General features: G+C 40.1%; 1 protein-coding gene across 3 annotated transcripts; it reads right to left on the bottom strand.

Annotated features, from left to right (window-relative positions):
• Positions 1–1,144: 1,144 nt before the first annotated feature.
• On the bottom strand, positions 1,145–22,990 carry NREP (neuronal regeneration related protein). 3 transcript variants are annotated; one of them, XM_056325395.1, is made up of 5 exons: positions 22,878–22,990; positions 22,110–22,157; positions 20,558–20,620; positions 6,746–6,823; positions 1,145–2,838 (listed from the first exon to the last, which is right to left on the bottom strand). In XM_056325395.1, exons 3-5 carry the CDS (start codon positions 20,558–20,560, stop codon positions 2,713–2,715), a joined length of 207 nt encoding a protein of 68 aa, XP_056181370.1. In that variant the 5' UTR covers positions 20,561–20,620; positions 22,110–22,157; positions 22,878–22,990; the 3' UTR covers positions 1,145–2,712. The 3 variants fall into 3 exon arrangements, with proteins under 3 accessions (XP_056181370.1, XP_056181372.1, XP_056181371.1); XM_056325397.1 differs by lacking the exon at positions 22,878–22,990 and adding an exon at positions 22,262–22,402; XM_056325396.1 differs by lacking the exon at positions 22,878–22,990 and having other exon boundaries at positions 22,110–22,401.
• Between the last annotated feature and the right edge of the window lie 1,942 nt (positions 22,991–24,932).

The following is a 24,932-nucleotide window of genomic DNA, read 5'->3' as shown; positions in this document are numbered from 1 at the left end:
TAACCCTTTTAAATATTTCAGCTAAAAAGCTTTTCTTGTGTAGCAAATTTAAATATTACTAACAATAGGACTGGGATTTAAAGGCCTTTTAATCACCTTTCATATCTCTTTTAGAAATGGTTTGCTTAATTCCCAAAGCCAGTGGACCACAGGCTAAAAAAATAAGATTAATTAATCAATTAATGATTGCTCTAATTCTGTTAACTCTTTCTCATCACTGACGTATCTATATAGATAGGTGGGTGTGGGTATGTATATATAATGTTTATATCTATGCACATATACTAGAGCTAGAGAAGATAAAACTGCTTTCTAACCAGAGAGCTGGCTCTAGCCCAAATTACACTGCTGTCTGTTGTGTCTCCGATGGTGAGATTGGTGGCCATTTGGATCAGGTACTCAGTTTTCTGTGATACAACCTAAGTCATGAAACCAAACTCAATCCCTGTGTAAATTTACTTGGTGGGATGTCAGGACATATGGAATTGCACTTGTTTGGTCTCATTACTGGAAAAAGTCAGGGGAATTTCAGACCTACTAGACACACACACATACACACACACATATATATATACACACACAATAGATATATATCTACCAGATATTAATTGGTAGATCACTGCTTGTGGTATTTTTTTTTTTAATCCTCTTTCTGTTTTACACGCTAACATGAAATCAATATATATTTTAAAACTTAGAAACACGGATATTATTTTTTCCCCAGTAAAAGTATTTTTAGAGAGGACTGTGTCAGCGTTCTTTGAAATTATATTACACATGCTAGGAAAACAGCCTTTTAAGTTAATCAGAGGTAGATAATGAAATATACTGTATTTGCCATGCACAGCCCCAAGGTCTCCTCCTGGGATTACTAAAAATGGCATCAAATGTCGCATCTGACCCAGCCACTCAGCAGTCTTGAAAGCAAAGTACTCGACTACCATTGTCCAGCAGCTATCATTTTCCAGATCCAGGTCTGGCATTTAGGTTATCTCAATAGCTATTGTTTAGCAGACAACAAAAAGAATCACCTTTAACTTCACCAGATATTCCTGAAAAAACCTCAGAAGTCATGTAAAGAACAGGTGCTAACAAAGAGAAAAGGAGCCCTCCTCTTACAATAATAAGAAATAGACACCACAGCTACCCTTAGAGCTTGCATATTTATTGAACAAATCCTACTAAAATAGCTAAAATACATTGGGTACTTGTAGTGCATTATTAAAGATCACATCATTACAAAAGCCTGCATTTTCAGCAGTACACAACTGCAACTATACATAAATGCCACAACTGCTGAATATTACTTCTTGCTTTATATACAGCACAGTAGACATATCTAATCTATCGGAAAATAAAATGTACAAGAAGAGGGATACAGAAGGTGGGAAAAGGAAAGAAATCTAGGAACTGCGGTGCATGCATTTGTATTTAACAGTCAGAAGCTAAAACAGTTCAGAACAAGGCCTGCCCTGTAAAAGGAAGAGCTAAAAGACAGAATTATATAAAAAATTAAGGTGGGCTTTCAGACTGTGTCTAACACAACAACACTCCATGAGCAGATGATACTGTTTAATTTTGTGTTTTGTGTTGTTTTGTATTGATAGTAGTCTGGGAGCAAGAACAAAAATGTAAAGTCCACATGTTGACAGTACTGTGGAAATGTACTCTTTCCCCTTTAGAACTTCTCCTCCCAGAAATTTGCTGTGTTTTTTTTATTATATCCCCTATTTTATGGTTTTGAAGAAGACATTAAATTTGTCCCTTCTTTAAAAAAGGCTATTTAAAAAAAAGGCAAAAAGCAAAAGAGATTTTGAGAGGTTGGTGGAAAATTATTGCTCATCTTTCTCCATTAGGTGGATAGGAGTCAGAAAGGAGATTTTACGTAAATTACAGTTTTGTGATTGCTCCCACTATAACTGCATGTTTGTGAGTGGACCCTGATAGGGAATCAGTTCCTCACTTGTACACTATAAGTAGTTACTCACCTACCACACTGAATAAGAAAGCCACACTGAAGACACAAGTAAACAAGTCAGTCCAGTCTAAAGAACAACATTCAGAAAAACAAAGTACCAACACCTTCTCAGAACATGGAAAGAAAAAAATAACTCCATCAGAGCTACCTTGCCAAGGAGCATATTTAAAGTCCAAAATAGCACCATTCATCAGTGTCTCAAATCCCGTGGCAGCATCACAATCACTTACCACAAGGAAACCATGAGTTTCATACTACTTCTATACATCAAAAGAGTACATGGATAAAATATAGAGATATACAGACAATCAATGAAAATAAACCACTAGGCTTGCTACATCTAAATGAAAAAAAGGGGGACTCTCAGCCTCTGCAAGAAGCAGTTTGGGATGGTGGTAATGGAGAGAGCAGTTTACCGGTTGTGTGTGTGTGAGCAGTGGAGTTTGAGTAGTGGAATAAGACATTGCTGTGGTAGAACCAGGCCTGAGGGCCCACCTGTAATGTTTGTAAACATGGATTCACAGTGTGAAATTCTGAGAGCTTTCATTTGAGTCTGAATGCTAAAAAATATTTTTATGGTACACGTTTATCCACTGTTATTCTCTAAAGCAAGGCTCAGAGTCCCATAGTTTCTTCTTACACTTGATGATTTACACAGAAACAATTCCCGATACATGACACCATGACCTCATCAAACCCATACACCATATGTAATACAAATGGAAAAATTATGACTAAAAAGAGTAGAGGTAATCGATTTTGGTGAAATGGAGTCCATCGCCATTTACTGGAACCAGGCATGCCCCTTCTGCCTCACTTTTCTTCTTGCGATTTACTTCCTTCGAGATGGGGAGACTTCCCTGCAGAAAGGAAAAACGGTGTTAGCTGTGTATTAGCTGTGCTTTGGAGAAGTCTGTTCGGTGGGGTCCTCCCTGCTCTTATCCTATGTTTTCCACAGTGCCCTAGCTGAATTCAGAAGTAAACACCTACTAAACTTGTCTGGATCCACTATAAACACTAATGCCACAGAGAGCAAAGGATTGTTCAAAAACCAGGCAGCATCTGAGGAAGAGTCTTTGCTTGGGGATGAATGAGCGTCCCCCAGCAGACAAAACGCAAAATAAACAATCCTCCACAGCTGAAATGGGGAATCCAGATGCTTGTTGCAGCTGGAGAGATCCCAGTCATCCCAGAAAAGTTACAGGGGAAGAAGCCATGGAGTCACAACCCTTCCTGCAGTTTGCCACCAGCCGTACATCCTTACCCTATTCCTCAAAATTACTTTTCTCACTCCTGCCAAACCAAGCCATTTCTGTGCCCTTCATAATAGCTGGGACAGCTCAGGTGTAAAACTGTACCTGCACATGCTGTGTGTGCAGTAGTTCTGGCACACAAATTGGGCTGAAAAGGGGCAATTACCTGCTTTGCACACGTGAAGCGCAGAAGGCAAGCACAGTGTCCCAGTGTCATGAATGCAAAACTTGTGTCCACAAATTGACAGACAGCACCAAATGCCTCTGAAATGTAACTCAGTACCAACTCGGGTAACCAAAAAACAAATGTTAATTGTATTATCTAGCAATAATTAATTTGTTTGCTTGCTTTTTTTAAACCCCAAGCTTACTTGGCCTCCAACATAAAAAGTGTATCTTGGCTATGAAAGATCGTCTTATTATTAAGAGACCCTTTTACAGCTTAGACTGCTCACCGTTTAAACACCTTACAGCTTAAGCAGCTAGCATACACTAATAAGTGACTTTCCTATAGTACTTCATTGAAATGAGTACTCTGAAGACATTGTAGTGTGTTACCTGTCCCTGAACAAGTAAGGAGGTGGTGTGCCGTACCAGCCAGCTGCCTTAGACAGATTTTTTCACTGGCTGAAGTCTATGCCTACACAGCAAAGTGTCCAAATACATGTTTCAGTTTAAGTCTCAGAAGGAAGCCTAAAGGCTGAGCACTAGCTTAAAGTACTTTATTCATGACATCTCACTGAGGGATCTTAAAGAATGTTTAGCTAGTAATAAATGTAAATCCTGGAAAAAATCTGTAGTTTCTCTGTTTAAGAAGTGTTTTATTGTTTTTATTGCTTAGGACGTGTTTGTTGTACAAGCAGAATGCTTTTAGCTTATTTAAGAAATTGAAGCTATCTTCTCCAAGTTGATTTTTTTCTGATGTGAGAGTTGTGAATTTCTGAATTAAACACATAGCAGTTGCACAACTGAAAGTGCAATTTTCAGCAGTTTTCCTTTCCTGGCTCCTCAAAGCCCTAATTTCCACTGGAATGTCCATATTTGCTATATTTACTTGTGCTGGGAAGGAAGCCACCCCATGGCTCTCCCACTGTCTTTATCATAGTTTACAGGATAAATTCTGCTTTCAGGTAGATTAATTCCCCTGGGGCTCTGCACTGCACACAGCCAGGAGCAGTTTTCAGGCTGGACAGGGTAAAATTCTTTCCTAGGGGCAAATGGTGCCATCTCCCTTTGGGGCATCAAAACAATGGAGAAACTGAGCACACTTCAGCCAGTACATGTGCAGAAGGGCTCTGCAAGCCAGGGGAAGAAACATACCTTGCCTTTGCTAGAGCCAAACTGGGGTTTTTGCAAAAGACAATTTCAGACTGACAAAATAACTTTTAAATTTCAGTGACTGCACAAACCTGCTTCCTCAGAGGACTCTAGAAAATTCCATCTTTGTGATAGTGTTTTTGCTTTTTAGTTGAGTAGATTTGCTACTTGTGTATCATTACAGGATATGAGAAGAAAACTAGAAACTCACACATGCTAACAGGCACACCACACAGACCAAAGGTCTGGGCAAATTTCCAAAAGCATTGTGTTGGGTAGTTCCTTTTCAGCTGTGAAAACAATCTCAGCCCTGAAATTCTGCCATACAATCATAAGATAAAAAGTCCCATATGACCCTTCTAGGTCTGGAAATAAATTGTCTTTAAGAAATGTATCCTTTTATATTTGTTGGTTGCATGAAAACAAAAAAGCACTTTTCTTTGAAATATCTTTCAAAAAATATATTAATTTTAATTTGTTCTTTCAGTAGTTCAAGCTGTTTAACATTGAGTACATAAAACTGTTGAGCTGAAGGACAGAGCACTTTCTGCAGTCTTCCTCAGCAATTTACCCTGATTAATTTTATAGGATAGATGAAAAACATTAGATTCCAAAGACACCCAGTTTCTGTTAAGGGTGGTACTCTGCTAGAAGGTGGATTGTGTGCAGCTAACAGTCAAGGTGCTTTTAAAGATCAATTGTGATATAAAATTTGGAGCTAGTTCTAAAACCTGGTCCTTTTAAGCATACACTAAATATATTTTGAAGAACTACATAAAGGCTACAAAAAATGCATTCTATTTAAAAAGCAGGAATGCAATCACTTCCGAGGAAAAAAACTATAATAATTTTTGACTAGCTGAGAAACAATTATCCCTTTTGATAAACTTTTTAAAAGTTACATACAGCATAAAACCATGGCTATTCATAAATCCAATATAATGCAGCATTGTTACTACACTGCACGTAGCTCACAGCTTCATTCCTGTGTTTCAGGAGCAACTTTGTTTAATGATGAATGACAACTTACTAAAAGCTGCTAACAAAATTTGTAATAAAAATCATCTAGTTAACACACAGCTGATTCATAAAATTTGCCAATTCATTTAATATAAGTATGACCATATATATATATCTATATATCTCACATTCATCATAATCTGGCGTTGCTATCAGCCTACTCAGCTGAACTTTTGAAATACTTTGAATGTTAAGAATGGCAGTACTGCCATATATGTTAATTTAAAGACTGGCATGCTGGCACAGGAGTCTGCAAATAGCAGACTGCAAATAGCCCAGCCATAAATTTTAGAGGTTACTTTATAAAGAAATAGTGTGGAAAATACAGTGTTATCTAGATAGAATAGCAGAGTTTTGTTAACAGGGAGCTGGAGTCTAGATAAGAATTGAAACAATCAAAACAGTTTTCCATGTGCTCTCTACTTACCTATTATTTTTTTTTTTTTGCCAGATTTTGAGTCAGTAATGAAAGGGGATATGAAAATAAAACATGTACATTCTGTGGTTCTGAGTAACTGTTGTATTTTCCTACTCAAATTTCATATTGTTTCACATTTATGAAACCAGCAATGGTAACAGAATAAAATCTCACAAATCTTGTCTGACAAGCCACATCTGCATTTATGTTGGGGTACTGCTTGTCAAACTCAGATAAAAACTGCCATGCTTTGTATGCCTGTTACTCAAGCCAAGTAAAGCACAAACAAAAAACACAAAAGAAAAAGAAAAGCAACACCACCACCTTCCTCCTCCTGCATAATCATTGACTTCTTCATCTGCATTGCTAAGAGACAATTGCCAAAATCATGCATTCAAAACTCAGATGCTAAGCCTGTAAAATCAGGAGACAGGCTTAAGAAACAGAGCTCTTGAAAATTAGTATGTTTTCCTTCCGGTATGTAGCCAGCAAGAGTCCCTGTTTTCTGCAAGCCTGAAGGGTAAAAACATAATTTTAAAATGAAAGCTGAAATCTTCAGTTAACTGCCTGGGTCAAGGAGCCAAGGCTTTAAGAAAAACAGAATACCATGAGACTCGTGATGAAATCATGAGAGCTGGCTACTCTCTTGAAGCAGTCATAAAATAAAACCCATTGAACTTTCAATTTTTTTTTTTCCCAGAAAACTCTCATCTTATTAAACTGTTTATTAGATGAAACAAATTACATGAGTAACTTTACCTTTGGAAATCCCCCATCTTCTTGGCTGGTTGGAAAAATCTTCTGGCTTACCCAAATGGTTAACCTTGGTTGATAAACCTGTAGTAACATAAATATATACAATTTCTTACTAACAAAGAGAGATTCATTGAATGCAATCAAGTGGTGTTCATGTGACAGACTACATTGCTAAACCCAAGAGTCTAACGTCAGTTGAGCTTGGCCCAGCGACCTAGCTGCCTTTTTTGCTCAGTACATATTTTTGACTACACACGACAACAAGATCTGTCCCTTGAGTATTTCAACTATATTGTTTATGGCATTTTATTATTATGCATTCAACAAGCTTTTTAAAAACAGCATAGCATGGATTTTTTTGCAATGTCTGTAAGAAATCCTGTATAAGAGGATATCCATATTAATAAACTTACTGAAGATACTGTGAGACCACACATCCACTCTCTTCTGCCACAAGGCACGGGCAAAAGGCAATTTAATGAAGTTTATTGCCTTTATTGATGACTGCAGAGACAAGGGCAACACACCTTTGATAATCCTTTCACAATGAACTGTGAACTAGAATTTATTACTATCTAAGATCATTGACACAGCTTTAATTTTATGTTAGCACCCTGTATTTTAGACATTAAAGGAATTCCAACACATTATAAAGACATACCATAAAATAGCTGGCAGCAGGGTTTAATGGTTAAGGTGCTGGCCTATGACTGTGACAGGAAAATATTCCTATGGAAAATGCATCAGATCCAAAGCCAGCCACTGACTACAGCGGGAGGCTAGAGTGAATAAATGCCAGGCTAATGTATCTCGGTTACAGTGAATCTGAGCTGGAAACCTCCTGTGCTTCAGTTCCTCAACTTTGGGATGAAGATAAGAGCATTTCTTCGTCTCGCTCTCATTAAACACTGAAGTGGTGAGGTACAAGCTGCACACAACAGTGAAGATCTTATTTTCCTGCTGGGTCTGCCTCCTGGGCCTCTGGGGTTTTGTGAATTGAACTCTTTCTGCACAATGCCTGAATGTCAGATTGTCAATGTTTTGAGTTGAGTTTGTTTGCACTTTGGGAACCAAAACTTGCCCTGTCACTTAAACTCCTGGTGGGCAAGCTTTACGTACCTGCTTACTATGGTATTTATATTGAAACCTGAGGAAGGTTTTCATTTCTGTGGAGTTGCATGTTGGCTATTAGTCGTCACAACCAGACTAGATGTAGCTTGGAGAAATTACCAGAAGTTTCCTTGAATTATCTTTCCAAGAGAAAATTCTGAACTCTACTATAAAGTAGGAAACAGAGGAGGGAAATTTAAAACACAGAGCCTAAGGCAGTGCCTGCTCTGACACATTCTCCCATGATTTTCCGCAGTACAAACCACAGTGCTTTCTACTGTTTAAAGAATCAGATTTTATTTCATATTTTAGATTACTGTATATATGATCTCAGACAATCCAGTTGAGCTCTCTGGGTATGGCCAACATAGAATAACTAATGCACAGCGCAGGGTACTCTGTGAGTTCATCAGTTAATGTTCACATTAATAATTTCAGACACTGGAATGAAAGACACAAAATAACCCCTGAGCTCTCCTGTTGGTATTTATAATCACTGATTACCCATCCTGCAACTATGACTTGATTTTGCTGTGTAGTCATATTTTCTGTATGAAAACTCATGGTGGCAAACAGTGATAGCAGTTCAGCTCTACCACAGGACATGCATGTTCAAACCAGAAAAGTATACAAAAATGTGTATTTTCAGTTTTCCTATAGGAGGATGGAATAAACGTCAGAGTACAGTATTATTAATCATGATGAATATGAGTTTCTCTATTTTCCATGGAGTGTAAGATGTGTTCAGGTTAGCCTATAAGCCTTGTCATCTCTATTAATATTTTAACAGGAATAAAATAAGCACCTGCAGTTACATGACAAAGAAAGGATCCTCAAATTCATAAGAACTTAAAGGGACTGCAGTTTGAGGGTAGGAGGGGTGGGAGGCAGGCATAAAAAGAGGTAAATTGTAAGATATACTCAACTATGCTCCAGAGTTTAAAACAAAAAAAAGCAAAATAAAAATCCACTAAAACCTACACTACCACCACCAAAAAACCCTACACACACAGAGAGCTACCTTCCACAGTAATTTTCTATGGGAAAAAACCTAATAATCCTGTTTTCTTAATATCTCTTCAAAAACAACTACTGTGGCCAATATTGGTAGATAACCACATGGACTAATCTACAGACAGTAACTGTTCTGCTGTAACTGTACCAAACTCCTGAATGGGCAGCCAAAGGACTTCAAGAATCTGCCTTGTGAGCAATGCTAAAAGGCTGGAGAATCATGGTTTGGATCCTGGATAAGTGGAGGAAGATTCAGGAATGGGAAAAAAATGATGCTGGTGTAGAAGAGTCTACTAAGGACTTACTACAATCCACCAGGAGGAAAAAGAAAAAAGAAAAAAAAAAGATGTCTGCTGTGCTATATGTTTTATAAAATACAGAAACTACTTAGATATTCAAATATAGTGATAACTAGGGTGTTAGAAAAACAGCAAGAACTTTTCATCAATTACAGCAGCTCAAAACAACTGGCATTAATGTTGCAAGATGAGCTATAGAGAGAGAAAAAGTGCAAAGCAATGCTCCATTACAGAGTACGATGTAAGGCTTACAACATTCCAGCTGTTAGCATGAAGAAAACATTTCTAGATAACTGCTTCCATTGATACACACTGTATTTTCATTTCTTAGTATTTCCTGTGTGACTATTATGCGAGTACAGGCTTGGCTTAAATAACCAATGTATGGGATTCAGAACAGAAATACTGAACTTTAGGATGGACTGATAACTAAAGTTACTGTGAGTCTATACAATGCATATAAATCATATGCTGACTCAAATTAATAGCCTTAGTATTTGATAAACCTTAGGAAAAAAATCAAGCCAGAAAACTTCATCCATAAATTATCAGTGGATTACCCCTAAACATCTGACTAACAGCATTACTACCCTTGGAAGTCTGCCTTCCTGGCAGAACATGTGATACACAAAACCATTCACTCTCACTTTGAGAAGTCAGGGGGAAAGAAACCTAGTGATCTGGGAAGTGCTCTCTGAGACAGTGTTCTACAACAACAAGCAATTCTGCCCGCCAAGTCAAGCCCTGCTTGAAATAGGAAATGATGATCTATGAAGAATATTTTCTCAATCCTTCAGCCTCCATCCTCTTGAAAAGATAAACATAATAAAAACTAAGATTAAAAATCAGGAAAAGCAAAAATGTTTTATTTACCAGCCCTTACAACATTCAGACTCCAGAACTACTTACTGCTACTTTTTTTTTTTTTTTTTTCTCAAAGCCAGAGGGATTTCTAGAGTAGATTTTTCTTTTCTCCTCTGCCCAACAAACTGAGAAACTTTTTCGGTATTGCAAAAGATCTGTTTAACCAGCATTTCAAAACTCTAATGCCTATTCTTCCATTGTAAGCCATGCCCTCTTTAAGGAACAGTAGGTGAGCACAAATATTTGTCCAGCTTTAAAACTGATAGCTGGACTAAATCTACTGTGTAAGTCACATTAAAATGCTAAAATTAATTTCATGCTACCCACTCTTCATTCCTACTCACTAAGAGCATCTTTCAAACATTCAGATGTATCCATCAAAAGGAAAAAAAAAAAAACCAAACAGATTTAAGGCATGCTAAACTTAGCGAAATGAGCACACTCCTGTTAAGCATTCCCAAGGTTTTTACAGTTAAGAAACAAGCAAGAAAGGCCACAGGGTTTTTTTGGTTGGTTGGTGGATTGGTATGGTTTTTTTCTTTTGTTTTTTCTTCATGGGGACCACAAATCAATTCCTGTTCATCAAATCTCATTTGAGACTTACAGGAGTTGAATTTGACTGCAGTCTGGATTTCCAAACCACCAGCTTAAAGAAGAAGACCAAGTGCTCTGACTACATCATCAAGCACCTTTTCAGAAGTTTCAGATAATTTCTGTATCATATAAACCAGTTCTGTTGAGGGGGAAGAATGAAAAAGAAAGAAAAAAAAAAAAGAAGAAGAAGAAATTATGACAAATACTCCAGAAATTCCTAATTCCACATAAAAGATGGTCTTCTCTCATAATTCTAAACTAGCCTACCTAAGAGAGGAAAAGGAAAAAGTAGAAGGGAAAGCTTTACCACACAGATTAACAGTCTAATAGCAGACACAAGATGGCCATGTGCTGAGGAAATGAGTAAAATGGTAGAGGTATGTGTTGAAGAGAAGGAAAGGATGGGGCATGCTCTTCCCTGACTCAGCATGAAAACTGCGCTTGTGCAGCTGTGAGGACTGAGGGCCCTGTGGGCCAGGACTGGGAGAGGACATCTACCTACCATGCCTCCTCAGGAGACGGGCTGTACAGCTGGAAAGGAACGCCACTCCTTATTTCTGTACCTATATTGCTTTAGTTCGGGGATTTTTCACCATCATTGCTCTGTGTTGCAATGACATCAATCAATAGTATCGGGGTCATAGAGGAAAAGTTGTAGATGGTTTCCTTTGTGGCTGGTCTCAGCATCACCGAAACTGTCTAGCAGATTGTCTTTCTAAATTGAGTCCCAAAGCACTTTCTTTTGCAATAAAAATTATAACATAGTTGCATGCTAAGTTGAAACAGTTATAACTTTGCAGGTTTTTTTGAAGTTTCTTAGTTACCAGCTGGTTGGAGCTGTAGTGACCTTTCCCAGAACATTCTACCATGCGCTTCTCAATCGCCCAAATGCCTCCCACTGCAGTAAAAAGTTCTCTTTGTAACCAACAGCCTACCATCACAATCCAGATGCACAAACAGAACATCTTACCGCACCACTGATTGAACACCACATAAATAATTCTGTTAAAAAAGCTAATTAATTTTAAAAAACACTGGAAGGATAGCTGGTGCTAGGATCAATGTATTTACTTAAGTGCAAGTGGTGAACTAATGCTCCCATCTGCAGTAGTTTATTTTTAACACTGTAAGAAGACCATTACAAAGGCATATAATATTCATGTCCACCATGTTCCAAACCTAGCACACAGGGTTTAATACATACAGCAACTGTCAGGTGAATGGTCGCTGCTTCTCAAGAGTTTAGCTGGGTCACAGTCTGCTATCCATCACCTTTGTCCTCTGAATCTTCTGGAGAGGGCAATGACAGGGCTACATCAACAGTGCTCATGGCTACTCCTTATTTCAAAGAGTCAGTGAAGTTTTGATGAACCTTTGCTGTATTCAAGAAGTTGTACTTGTGATCAAATGGGATGCTGCTGTTGCGATAGGCTGGCTCTGAAACTGGCTCAGTGAAGAATTTTCCCTATTGAAACATCAGAAAACCCAACTTGCCCAAGTTAAAATGCAACTTAATTACCTTTGCTTAATTCTTTAAAAATACTGTCAATGTGGTTCAGCAGGTGTGAGGCCTGCCAGTTTTGTGAACTTGATCATCACAAGTCTGAGCCTCTGGTTGAGGTACAGCTGGTAACCCCAATAACCTAACTCCACATTTTCAGTATACTGTCAGGCAGACGGCTTCTGTATCATCAGTGCTGTGAATATTCAAAAATCGGGGGGTGGGGGAATAATTTTCAATCCTTTAACTTGGTTAATGCCACACAGCAGATAAAGATAGATAAACGGTTTGAGAGAACTGTTGGAAGAACTGTATGATCATTCTCCTCCTGGCTGGGATTGCTCCAGGTGGCCTACCTTTTTGGTGAGACTTGATCTGCCATTACAGTAATAATGAATACATGGCAGTATCTCAGCAGGACATGGCAGGACAACTGCACACCTGAACTTGCCTTTGACTTCTCTGCACCAGCATCATTTGCTGGCTCTGCCTTTTCATGGGGAAGATATTACTGCTGCTTTTTATTCCTCCCCATCTGATGACTCAAACTCACAGCCACATAGAGATGAAAAAGACTAAATGAGACAAGTATGCTTTTCCTTGCATCCCCCTCTTCATGCTGCACATGAATTAGCAACTTTATTCATTAGAATTTTTTCGCAGTTCTTGTTCATCACTTCTTCAATTTCTGTCAATTTCACAGAATAGGATGTCATCTGCTCCTTCCCTACACAACATAAGTAAGTGACCTTGGAAGCAGTTTTTCTAGATTTTAAGTACAAATTGTCTCCTATAAACCCATATTAATTCATTGTTTCTTTCATTGTTCTCAAAACATCTAGTTTCCAGGCTGCACTGAAGTGTCCGCCCCTCTGTAGTCTCCTACCTTGGCTCATCTGTATCAGCTTCTTCAAAGAACTTGCTCCTATCCTCACCCACACTATACAAGTTGCATCTTTTACATATGTACTTAGAGCATCCCATGACACATATAAGAAAATTAACTGAGTGACTGTGCAAAATTTGCTAAAACATGCTTTTAAGACTAATGGGTTCTACTGCTGCAGAGCCTTTTGCTGCAGGAAAGGATGCTGGTAGCTAAGCACTTAGAGCGGGCACATTGTTCCAAGTCTCTTACATGACTACTGGCCTCCAAAACTGAGTGAGTATGGTGTTGAGGAGGGGGAAAACACAAGCTAATCTAGCTTGAGTATATAGTCACCACACTCTGGCCAAATTGTTTAGCTGATAAGAACACTCAACAGAAACTTGAGCTGTTTTCTGACATACGTGATTGAATGAGGTTAGTTATAGAAAACACTTCCTTTTTCCCTGGAGAGGAATCCTCCCCACACCTACCTAAGTGTAACGCAACTTTTAGACAGATCAGTTTGCACTTTTCTGCACTAGTAAGGATGAATCCAGCTTGTGTGCTACAAGTGCTCTCATGCTGCTTTTTTACTTCATTAATATGCAAAAAACATTGCAAAGCATTGTTAATATTTACCACACATATGAAGAGTAAGAGAAAAAGAAATCAAGTGGTACATTGTGAATGCTGTCATAAATGCTCACCCAACTTCTGACTGAATTCATTATTTTAACAAAGACACTCATTACCAGAGTATCACACTACTTGAAAGGAAAATAAATGCAATTATTCCAGAACAATAATAAACAAATGTATATTATATGGAAAGCTCCATTAACCCATATAATGGCTGCAAACTACTTTATTCCACCAGTAAATTTCTGTGCATGAACTCTGAAACTAAAACATTACAGAAATTGAAATAACCAAACGATGCCTCCAGAAAACCAAACTCAGAACCCAGTGCAACCCAGCACCTTTTCCGCTTCATTTCGTTTGCCTCTGCAGTACAATGGTAGCTTTTGTTGTTTTACTTAACATGCACACACAGAAAAACAACAGTTACAAGCCTGAAAATTAAAATAGTATTTGAGTTTTCAGTCAATTACAAAGGAGTTTGTAATTTGCTCTTCAGTGCAATAAGGTAATGAAAAGTTTAATTAATAACTATTTGTATCTACACCTAATGGTAACTGCAGAGCAAGATGCAGAACCAAGCCTCTTGTTACAAAGTCAGGTGAACGTACAGCATGGCAGCAAAATTCAGTACCAAAAAGGCCCCACAGTTAATTTCTTCAGTAGTTTCATACCCAATAGCGACAAATTACTGGATCAACAGACGTGGAAGAAAAGCAGCATGCTCACAGACTGACCGAAAAGTCCATTTAGCCCAGTCTCGCCCTCCATTGAGTTTTGCTCTTAAGGGAAAGACCAACAAGAACAGTGGTCAGTAGGCAGACCCTGAAGAGAGAATAGCGACAGCCCAAAACAGTGCTTCTCCTGTGTGCTCTCCCAGTTCTCTCCTTCCAATTTTGGGATATACAAAATGTTTACACCAAGCTGACTCTGCAAAAGTGTTTCATTTTTAAAGTTCATACAGTTTTTCTAAATGAATGGCCTGAATACTGTAACTTACAGAAGACTTAACACACTGCTTTGGACTAAAACGGTTTTGTTTGTTAAGTTTTGTTTACATTTCTCACACATACCAGAAAGATGACCAGAAATCCAACAACCGATGTTCTCCAAGTGGTGGCAAGCTCACTGCCTCTGCCGACTGCTTTCCTGCAGAGCCCAAACACAAAAGCCTTTCCTCTCATGAGATGCCAACCTCTTGCCCAACCAGCATATTTCAGACAAGTATTAAAAGCCCCAGTGGTACACTTGGAAATGGGAGACAAATCCACATTGTACAGCCAGTACTTACCTCATTAGAAGAGATGCAATGGCCACAGCTGATGATAGTATAACAGGTGCTTGAAAGCATTATGGTACATTTACCTGCAGTCACCATATTACCAGCATCTAGTATCATTTAATGTAGCTTAACTGCTACTCCAAATACAAAACCACAAACTATCATGTAAGTTCTGTCGGCTCAAAGCAATAAAAATCCATCGGTTCTGGGACTTATCTGATGAGGAGTCACACAGGAAAAGAACTTTCCCTGCCAAGTATTGTTTCTAGGTTTTGTTCATGTTACCTTATACAATTACTTAGCTGAGAAAGTAAGGGTAAGGACATTTACCAATGTTTCCACAGGATTTTCTTCTGCCAGCAGGAATGGAATTGTTTAAACTCATATTCTTTCATGATGGAGATTTATCACAGATATAGTCATGTTCAAACAAAGAAGGAAGATAAAGAAGGATGATTTGTTCCCTTCTCTAACTTAAATCTTTTTGAGTAGCTCTATGATGCCAATGCATGTCTTCTAAACATGAGTGCTGTAAGAATTCAGGAGTTCTTTCTGATAATATACATATTAAGCCAAGGCTTATACCACCTCCACTGAGAACACACAAATTTACTTTAACTTTTTTCAACTTACTCCCACACAGGTATGCTACTCTAGTAGACAATAAGGTTAGTATTAACAAAATTAATCCAGAAACATTTCTTCCTGCAGGATGAGAAAACACTACCTGTTCTGAGGGTGGTGTAAGTTTTTTTGTTTCGTTTTTTTTTTTAATGCAGTATTTACAGAAAGAAACATCAGGGATCCTCCCAGGAACATCTACATAGGGATTCATTCAGTAGTGCTACTGTGAATTTGCCACACCAGCAGTCTAAATTGAATTTCATGTAGCACTCAATGATTCATAGTATTATTCTACACTAAACATTTGAAAAGAACATTTTTGCACCTTTCCAGATTGCACTGTCGACCAATATGGCTTCATGAGGTGAAAAGATATTTGAAATAAAAACAAAATACAAATATTTAAAAATATTTTTATTAAAATATCCTGTCCCAGACAATGATAACTACTGGGTTATGTTTATGAAGTTGTTTGAGGGCTATTTAATGTAGTCCCTCTGCCCTCTCTTTAGCCATACACACAAGGATCAGAACTCAGGTGTGGGGCAGCAGTATTCCCATGTGAAAAAAAGAAGAGATTGTTGGGGAAGCCTTTGGATCCCAAGACTTAAAAATCAATAAATCAATGTCATGACTGTAGTATTCCAAGGTGTATATTAATTCTTATTGCTGACTTTCCAAGACACCACCATTTGTTAAAAAACATTCAGTGAAGATTTGTCCTGGACAAAGTATTACATAAACTTCCGATCTCATGTGTCCACACAGTTCTGTTCAGATAAAGTATGCTGGTGCATAGTCACAAAAATTTAGCATTCAAAGCATGCATGTTTGTGTCTGGGTAGAAACACATACATACAGAGCTTTTCTCTTTTACTGTGTATAAGAACTGTACCACAGAAATATCCACAGCATCTACATCTTGGGACAAAAATCACTTTTTCTGGAACCCCACTTCAAATTTCTCTAGTCATAATCAAGTAAAGGTGTTTTTTTGTGCAGTTGAACTGCTGACTTGACAGAAGTATGGCAAAAAGTGAGTTTGTATTTCTCTATCTATCTTCTAAGCTGGAAAGGTTTTAATTCTCCTAAAGTTTTCAGGAATCAAGTGGCTTTGAGCAAACTGCACCCAATGTATTCTTCATGCACAACACATAAGCATAATAAACAAGCACAATATGCACATTCAGGCGGCCAAAACTGCTTAGCTTTCATCCCTCTCAATTACTTGTTTTGACCAAATTCTGCCCATGGCTACACATGAACAGAAGAGGATCTGATATAGTCCTGCAGCTCCTATGCCATTCTGAACTGCATAAAGGAGAGCCCAGTTCCAGTACCAGACTTGGAAATAATCAACAAAGTATGAGTTTTCTCATGCCAGATCAGGAGCTGCATTTGTCCACTGTCTGTCTAGTATTAGGCTGGATATAATGTCTCATCCTAATATCTAATTCTTCTTATTCCTCAGAGCACATAAAAGGTTCAAAATTATGCCTGCCTCTGCCAGAACAATCCCAGGCTCCATTCTCCACAGATAATCCTGAAGTTATGAACAATTGTTCCAACTAAGGTGAAGTAATTTTATAGGCACAGGAAATTTCAGAACGTGTAAAGATATCTGCATATAACTCACTGGAAAAAGGCTATACTGTACAACACGTAGCCGAGAGATTTCACACCACTAGTGCTTAAGAAAGCCATCTAATTGTGGTAAATCAGAATTAAATGAATGAGCTGCTTTAGAATATCTTTTTTTTATTTTCAAGTATGTGAAAACTAAAGGCTGCCCAGGCAGATGGTGGAATTACCATCCCTGGAGGTGTTTATAAAATGTATAGATATGGTGCTTAGGGACATGGTTTGGTGATGGACTTGGCAGTCCTGGGTTAAGGTTGGCCTTGATCTCAAAGTTCTTTTCCAACCTAAATGATTCTATGATTCTACAAAAGCTTCAATACGAGTAGGAGAAAAGGACACCCCTGAGTGCTTCAGAAGCAAACAAATGCACCACTTTGTCCAGTGTCTAAAATGCCTGCTTGATTTTTCTTTAAAAACATTTACCATTAGAAAAAGCCTTTCCTGGTTTTGCTAGAAGTCTCTTCTGAGGTCACAGGAAACTGGTATTAAGACTTCCTTGCCCTCACTCTTCTGACAAGATCCTTTATTCCAATGACGGAATTACAGAGGCCAAGCATATTTTTTTCTTAACTAGCACTAAAATCTAAATTTGTATTTTATGACATGCAGCACTTCCCATGGAGGTGATGTGCAGAAATTCTAGGAATTGCAATAAAAAGAGCAATTAAAATCACTTCAGGATTTTATACACTGCACATAAATACAAAAGGTTCTTTCTTCCTTTAGGTGGTCACTTAAAGAAATACAATACACAAGGACAGATCCTCAAATGGCAGGTGTTCTTGTGTAAGATGGCTCAAAATGTCCATGAGTTAAAATTATAATAATAGAAAGTACATTTTTCTGCCTTTCAATTTCTCTTTAAATTATTGATGATGTTATTAAACAGCTCCAAGAAAGATTAATTAGCCAGGTATGAGGAAATCCTAATTCAAACACTAGGAAAAGGAGAAGCAGCATTGAAAACTAACCTTCTAAGTTATTTGCTTTTACTTGTAAGCAATTTTAAGAACAGTTTTATGGCATAAGAACACGAACAAACTAACAAGGTAAGACAGTGAAGTTAAACCAGGAATTAATTTGTTCTCACTCAGCAAGTTTATTCTGTTCACTCTGAATTTTACTGTAAGCTTAACTAAATAATTAATGAACTTTCAGTTTAGCAAAGGAATAAGCAGGCTGTTTTCCCCTGTTTTCTAAGGTTTAGTTCAGCCTGGTGAAATGTAACAGCTAAACTTTCACTGACTGGTGACAGCAGGATAGAGCCTTTGCATATGCTGTTAGATTAAAAACAATGTAAGCACTTTTACAATCACATATTTCAGTGTAGAAAGTGTTGCTCTGTAAAGAATTCTTCCTGCAAATTAGAATGGCTAAGGAAACACTTGCAATAAATACAATATGCCAAAGCCAAGTGTGTCCACTACTGCAAGGAAAGTATGTCAGTGGTCTGACTTAAAATTACATTCATTGTTACTGTGCCAAAAATGAAAGAAAAGGAAAGAAAAGGTGGTGGTAGGGGATAAGACTGCCAAGTATCACATTTTAAGCAACCTTGCAAGCTGGGGCAAAACCTAGTCTTTCCTACACTGAAATTCTGATCAACAGTCATGAAAAAGTAGAATTAGGCCTTTTCATAACAAATAAAAGAACTTGTCAAAAACAGCCAAATGAGATTTTTTTATGTTACACTGCAGAACTAACAATAGGACTAGACAGGTGGGTAACTACATTTTATTTTTTTTTCTGCATTTCAAAAGTCCTAAGTTGTATTTTATATTCTGGCCTGGAGACTGGCTTTACAAAACTGATTTCATTGACTACTACTGGAACCTTGCTAGATTTATAGAACCATCTGCTGGTAAAAATCAGTGGCTCTTTTATGCCTAACTAAACTTAAAATAATCTTTTGTTCCATAGATAGGCATATATTGCACATAACAGCCTGCATTCCATCTAAAAATGTGGGCTGATTGTCACCTTGGTGTTGGTAGGAAAACAGTTGCCTTATCCAATATTCCACAGTTGTGTGAACAAAATGTATTTTAACATGATTTCCATTCACAGTTTAAGTGAATCATTTCCCTTTTAATTCCCCACCCCCAACTATTCATTTATACACAGATGAGCAAAGCACTTTGATGAAAGTAGGTTCCAGAATAGACTAAAACTCCAGAATTTGCAAGTTTATTTTTGCAGATAAAACAACAAGCCAAAAAAAAAAAAGCCTTTATAACATTACATATTTGCTTATTTGAAACATCCTTTGATCATCCCTCCTCCCCCACATCAAAACAACCCCACAGAACCAGAGAAGGATACTTCATGCAATTATTTTAAACCAATCTTAATATGTCCCCGAGAACCTCACATTTTGGAGAATATTCTCTACTAATGTACACTCCATGCAATGCTACTTCAGACAAGCCACTGCCCCATACAAATTAACCAGTTTTTGACCACGGTATCATCACGTAGCCCCCAAAACACGTTTACGTCTGTACATGTATTCAGACATCCTTCAGTGATAACTGCATGGTCAATCAAGAACGCTATATGACTACACAGCACCTACACCAATTCTGCCTACTTATATACTTTTTTCTGTAAAAAAAAAAATTTCTTTGTTCTGCTGATTCTCAGACAATCCTTTTTAGAGAATGTCATATTTAGAGAATATTTAGACGTATACCATTTCACCCTTAAAATTAGGTGTTTGTCAGCAGTAATATCTCAGAATATAACAAATTTGCTTTAATCAGTAAAAATATAAATACAACTTGCACTGAAGGAAACAGGTTACTGTGGAACATTGTTCAACAAATACAGTCCAGCTAAGTGCCTCTAGGTTCAGTTAGGCTGAGGCCTAGCCATTTTTTCTGGAACAGATCTGTATCACAAAGAAAGGCTAACCTTCCAAAAAAAATTACCAAGTAAGAAAATCCAGTTTGCATCTTCCATAGTTCCCTGACAGACTAACATTAAATCTGCTTCACTTACTAAAAGCAATGACCTATTTCTTCTTTTTGGGAGGAAGGTGGCAGGGCTGAAGTTATTGGATATTGTTTTCTCTGCAAGTATTCCCACATGTGTTATGATGTATATTTTTCATAGTAACCTAAACACTTCTTGTTTCAATTAAATAAGCCTTACTGCACAAAGAGGGATTTCAGATTTTTATTCAAAAAATGCAAGAAAATCAAAGATCCAACATACGGAGGTTTTCAGAGTACATCAGTCATCATATGGCAATTCCCCACAGCCTCAAAAAGTATGTCTTATAAAGGTTGTATTTATAAATAAGTACTGGGTATGGGGAAAGAAGGTTTGTATTTATACAAAAAATTATTGATTCTTTGCTAAAGCAACCAATTCTTACCATTTTTAGATTCTGTTAAGTCTTGGGATTGCAGTTTCTCTCAAGTAGCACAAGGAGAACGATCTGAAAACAATTTAAAAAAATTAAAAATGAAAAAAAAAAGTAATTCCAACTGTCACAATATTTAATAGGGTTTTTTTGCCAGCATAGCAGTGGCCATGTTATACATAACAGAGACATGTATAAGCTTCAGTGGCTAAGATTAAAGTCACGCAAATTATTCTAACCACATGTATGCTTATATATCATGCATGTCTGTACTTTAGTGGTCTGTAGGCTTAAATATAGGACAAAGGAATCCCTGGTACCAGGAACTGCAGAACCCCACACTATTCTTAGCACTTGGTACATCTGTGAAACTCGAGTACTATACCTAAGGGTTAACACACCTAAAAATCAGTTAAGACGATAAAAACCCCTATGCTTACTGTAAAGGTGGTCCATTGTTCCCAGGCATACTGCAAAGTGTGGGTTTTTTGCAATCAAGAAACAAGTAAAACAGTGTCAGGTTTTCACGATGTAATGGCCCAGAGAGTAGGTATTTTTGGAAATGGCACTGCATTACATAACCTCCAGCTTTTTCTCCCTCTCTATTCCACTACCCCCCCCCATTTTAAATAGGGAGAGATAAAAAAAGAGAGTAGGTCCTACCTCATTTAAACGGTACCTTAAATTACCACTCTCTTAACTGACTGAAACTGTAGCATACCTGCTTTATCAGTTTTCATATAGTGACCAAAATTAAAGTTCTCTTCTATCGATTATCTATTTCTTACCTATAGTGTATATGTATGAAATGTAATTAGGCATGAGTCATATGTTTACACACAGACACACACATACACGTTGGATTTAAAACTGCAAACTCGTATATCTATAAATGTACACAGAAACGTTTGGAAAAAAAGCACAACAGTAAATGTTCACCAAAATACGGTTGCTTTGGGGTTTTTTTTCTCTCAGAAGAACCACCCAAAATTTAACTGCTGCACATGCAAAAATGCAGAAGGCTGTTGCAGGAATGACTGCTTTCTAAAAATAAACGCCGGCAGCCTGAGAGGAATCCAGTGTCAGGGCGGAGAAGAGGGAGATTCGTTTTATAAGGGAGAAGAAAAGAGATGAAAACCCAATCCGAGAGCCTTGCATGCACGCTAAAAAAGCTAAATGCATTAGGTTAAAAAATGCATTTTGGTGTTTGTGGAGTGCAAAAGCAAGAAAAAGGAAACAGTTTTAGAAAACCATTTCTCATCTCCCTTTGCATGTGTGCAGAAAAAGCCCCAACCTAGAAATCCACCCTTAAAACATAAAGACAAAGAGTTAAATACATATACTGCACGTTTTCTCATCTTTAAGAAAGCCTGTTTGGAAATGTGCACCGAGAGGGGGAAAGGCAAGCTGCAGCAAAGTCCACCTAAGGACAAAGGGAAATTAAAAGAAACAAATTGAGAGAGAGAGAGAGAGAGAGAGAGAGAGAGAGACTGAGAGAGAGAGAGAGAGAGAGGATTAATTAAAAAAAATAAAATTCTGTTGGATTGGAATTGCATATACTTACAGACAAAAGCCCCCGCTCCCTGTTCCCTTTCTGTCCCTTCTACATGATCTGAAACACAAATGTGGATTTTAAAAGGGCAGCATGCTACAGAAGGGAATTTATAGTTGGGGGAGTGGAGAGAGGGTAGGGGGTGTGGGGAAGAATGACTGCACCTCTTCCAAAGTGCAGCCTTGGAGAAAAAAGAAAAAGGGGTGGGGGTGGCTGGGGGAAAGTCTCTCTCAGGCTGGATTTTGGTTGCCAGTACTGGTTATATTGAACAATGAGCTAATTCTGATGGTAGCTGGCTGCCCGCCAGCTCTCCCCCCTCCCCTCCCGTCCCCTCCTTACACATACACACTCCCCCTGCCTTGCCCGCCCGCTCCCGCCCGCCTCCCCCCGCCCGCTGCTGCAGCGCCAGACTGCTTAGTCTGCAATAATCCGCAGCCCCACGTCCCCCCGCTGTCTGGGAGCCAGGGCAGCGGCCGCTCCGCCGCCGGCCGCGCTCCGCCGGGGGCGGGGGGCAGCGCCGGGCCCCCCCGGCCGCCCGCGGCGCTGAGGGGAGCGGCGGGGCGGGCGGCAGCCGTGTGCCGCTCGCGCGCGGCCGTTGGAGTCCCCGCGCCGGGCCGCCCCTGGCGCGCGGGGCCCGGCACCCCCCGGCAGCAGCAGCGGCGCGGGCCGGGGCGGCGTCCAGGCGCGGAGCGGGGCCAAGGCGCTGCGCAGCGGCGGCGCCCGGCCAGCGGCGCGGAGCGGCGCGGAGGGGAGGGGGAGGGAGCGGGAGCAGCCACATACTGTAATAATAACCCTGCAGCGGCAGCAAAGGGCATCTGAGGAGAAGGGGAGGGAGACGGAGGCAGCCGCTTCGCCTCGCCTGCGGCTGTGCCTGTGCCCGCGCCCGTGCCCGCGCCCGTGCCCGTCTGGGAGGGAAGAAAATGGTGGGCGGGGAAGGAGGGGGCGCCGCGCCGTGACACGGGCGGGCGGGGGCCGCCGCGGGGAGCGGGCCCGGCCCCGGCGGCGAGGGCGGGCGCGGAGGGGGCCGGCGTCTCGCTCGCTGCCCCGGTGACCCGCTGGCTGCGGGAGCGCCGCCGTGCCGGCCGGTCCTGCGGCTCCGCCGGGTGCCGAGGGGGCGCGGGGCCGCCCGCGGCCGGGGCGCGGTGAGGGAGCGGCGGGCGCGGCCGGGCCCCGCGGCGGGGCTGGCTCCGGCGGGGGCGTCAGGCGGTGACACCGCGCGAGCGGAGCACGGGCTCGTCCCGCAGTGCAGGCGCACACCGGCACGGCAAGGATGGGCGCCCCGCCGGCCGCGTACCGGCAGGACGGGCAGAGGCACAGCCCGGCGGCGTCCCGCCAGCGCCGTGAGCCGGGCCGGGCGCAGCCTGCCAGGGAGGAGCCCGCGGGCCCCGCAGGAGCGATGTAAGTTCGCACGTTACCAGGAGCGGGCCCCGTTCGGAGCGCCGGGCGCAGGACGAGGGGCCCAGACCGCAGCGCAGCGTCGCGACACGGCCGGCTGCTGCAAAGGCACCGGAGGAAGCTGAGCGGTGTAGGCTCAGCGCATTGATGAAGAGTGCCTGCACAGTACCTCTCCCTAAAACGCTATACGGGGATATATATGGCCAAAAAGCTGAGAAACAAGTGGTAAGGAGCTGATGCCCTGTTACCCTGCAGCCTGGCTGGGTGCCTCCCTCAAGGTTAAAGTATCTGAGGCAAGGGTGATTAAAATGGTGTGAAATCATACATGCTGCAGCGTAACAGAAGACTCAGCCGACTCTTATTAGGTTAGGTCTTGAGCAACTAACCTTGTTTTTCAAATCCACTTTCATTTGACTCCCCATGAAACTGCATTTTTCTGTGCTTCACATAGCATTGCCATTTGTTGAGTGGAATCAGCTTGCTATCACGTCTCTGCACCTTCCTGAATAGTTACTACATCTCTGGGAATGCTTTGCCAGCCTGTCAGCTTAAGGAAGATTCGGCAGCTGGAAAGGGGGAAATGTGGGACACAAGCAGCCCCTGGTATTTAAATCCCTGGCAACCTATGACAGTAACTCTTATCTTCAGCATTAGGGTCAGATCATTATCCACAGAAATACATAGTTACTACCGCTTGCCTCTGTTTTGCCTGCCTCCACAGGTTGTCGCTGATCAACTGTTGAGACTGAAGCACATTAGAGTTTGTACATTGAAACTTTTGAGATAGTCATATTCTTTTGCTGAATAGCAAATGCTAGCTACCTAGTGGCACTCAGATAAGAGTAATGGGGTCCCTTTGGCCTTTTTGACCTGGGGAGTGTGTCCCCTACCTGGTGAAGTGTCAGAGATTCACCACTTACAAAGATTTGGCACTGGGGAATGAAACTACATACCAAAGACGTCACAAGGTGGAAAGCTTGCATTAACAAAGCCCCTAAGAAGCTGAAGTGGACAACCAACACTGAGGGGACAGGTAGGTTCTTTTAGGTATCTTTGGCAGAATGATGACAGCATGAAATCATAGTTACAATTCAAGCTTTATATTCTTAACAGAATATTATGACTAGTATAGCATTGAATTTATGATTTGAATGGCAAAAGGTTTCTCTAAGCAGAATCAACATAGTACAATCTACAAGTAGCATCAAACAGAATTTATAATACAACCTAACTTATAATTTCTCATCTCCTAGATTCTAACTTATGACTTCTAATCACCTGGACCCTCTGCAGATCAGGTCAGATCTTAATACCTGGTTTGCTGTATCAGTATAACAATTATAATCTAGACTCAAAAGTCATATAAAAGAATACATGTCAGTCTGTGGAGGAAGCAGAGGACGGTGGAGGTGTCCCTGGCTGCCAGAGGGACCCGGGTCT

Source organism: Falco biarmicus, chromosome Z, assembly GCF_023638135.1.
Source record: "Falco biarmicus isolate bFalBia1 chromosome Z, bFalBia1.pri, whole genome shotgun sequence".
NCBI lineage: Eukaryota > Metazoa > Chordata > Aves > Falconiformes > Falconidae > Falco > Falco biarmicus.
The sequence above is the reverse complement of the archived record's forward strand: the minus strand, read 5'-3'. Positions and strand labels throughout refer to the sequence as shown.

Excerpts from the sequence above, each read along its gene's own strand:
- NREP (XM_056325395.1), bottom strand. Across the intron at positions 2,839-6,745 it reads AAGATGGGGGATTTCCAAAG|GGAAGTCTCCCCATCTCGAA; the intron begins GTAAAGTTACTC and ends TCCTTTCTGCAG.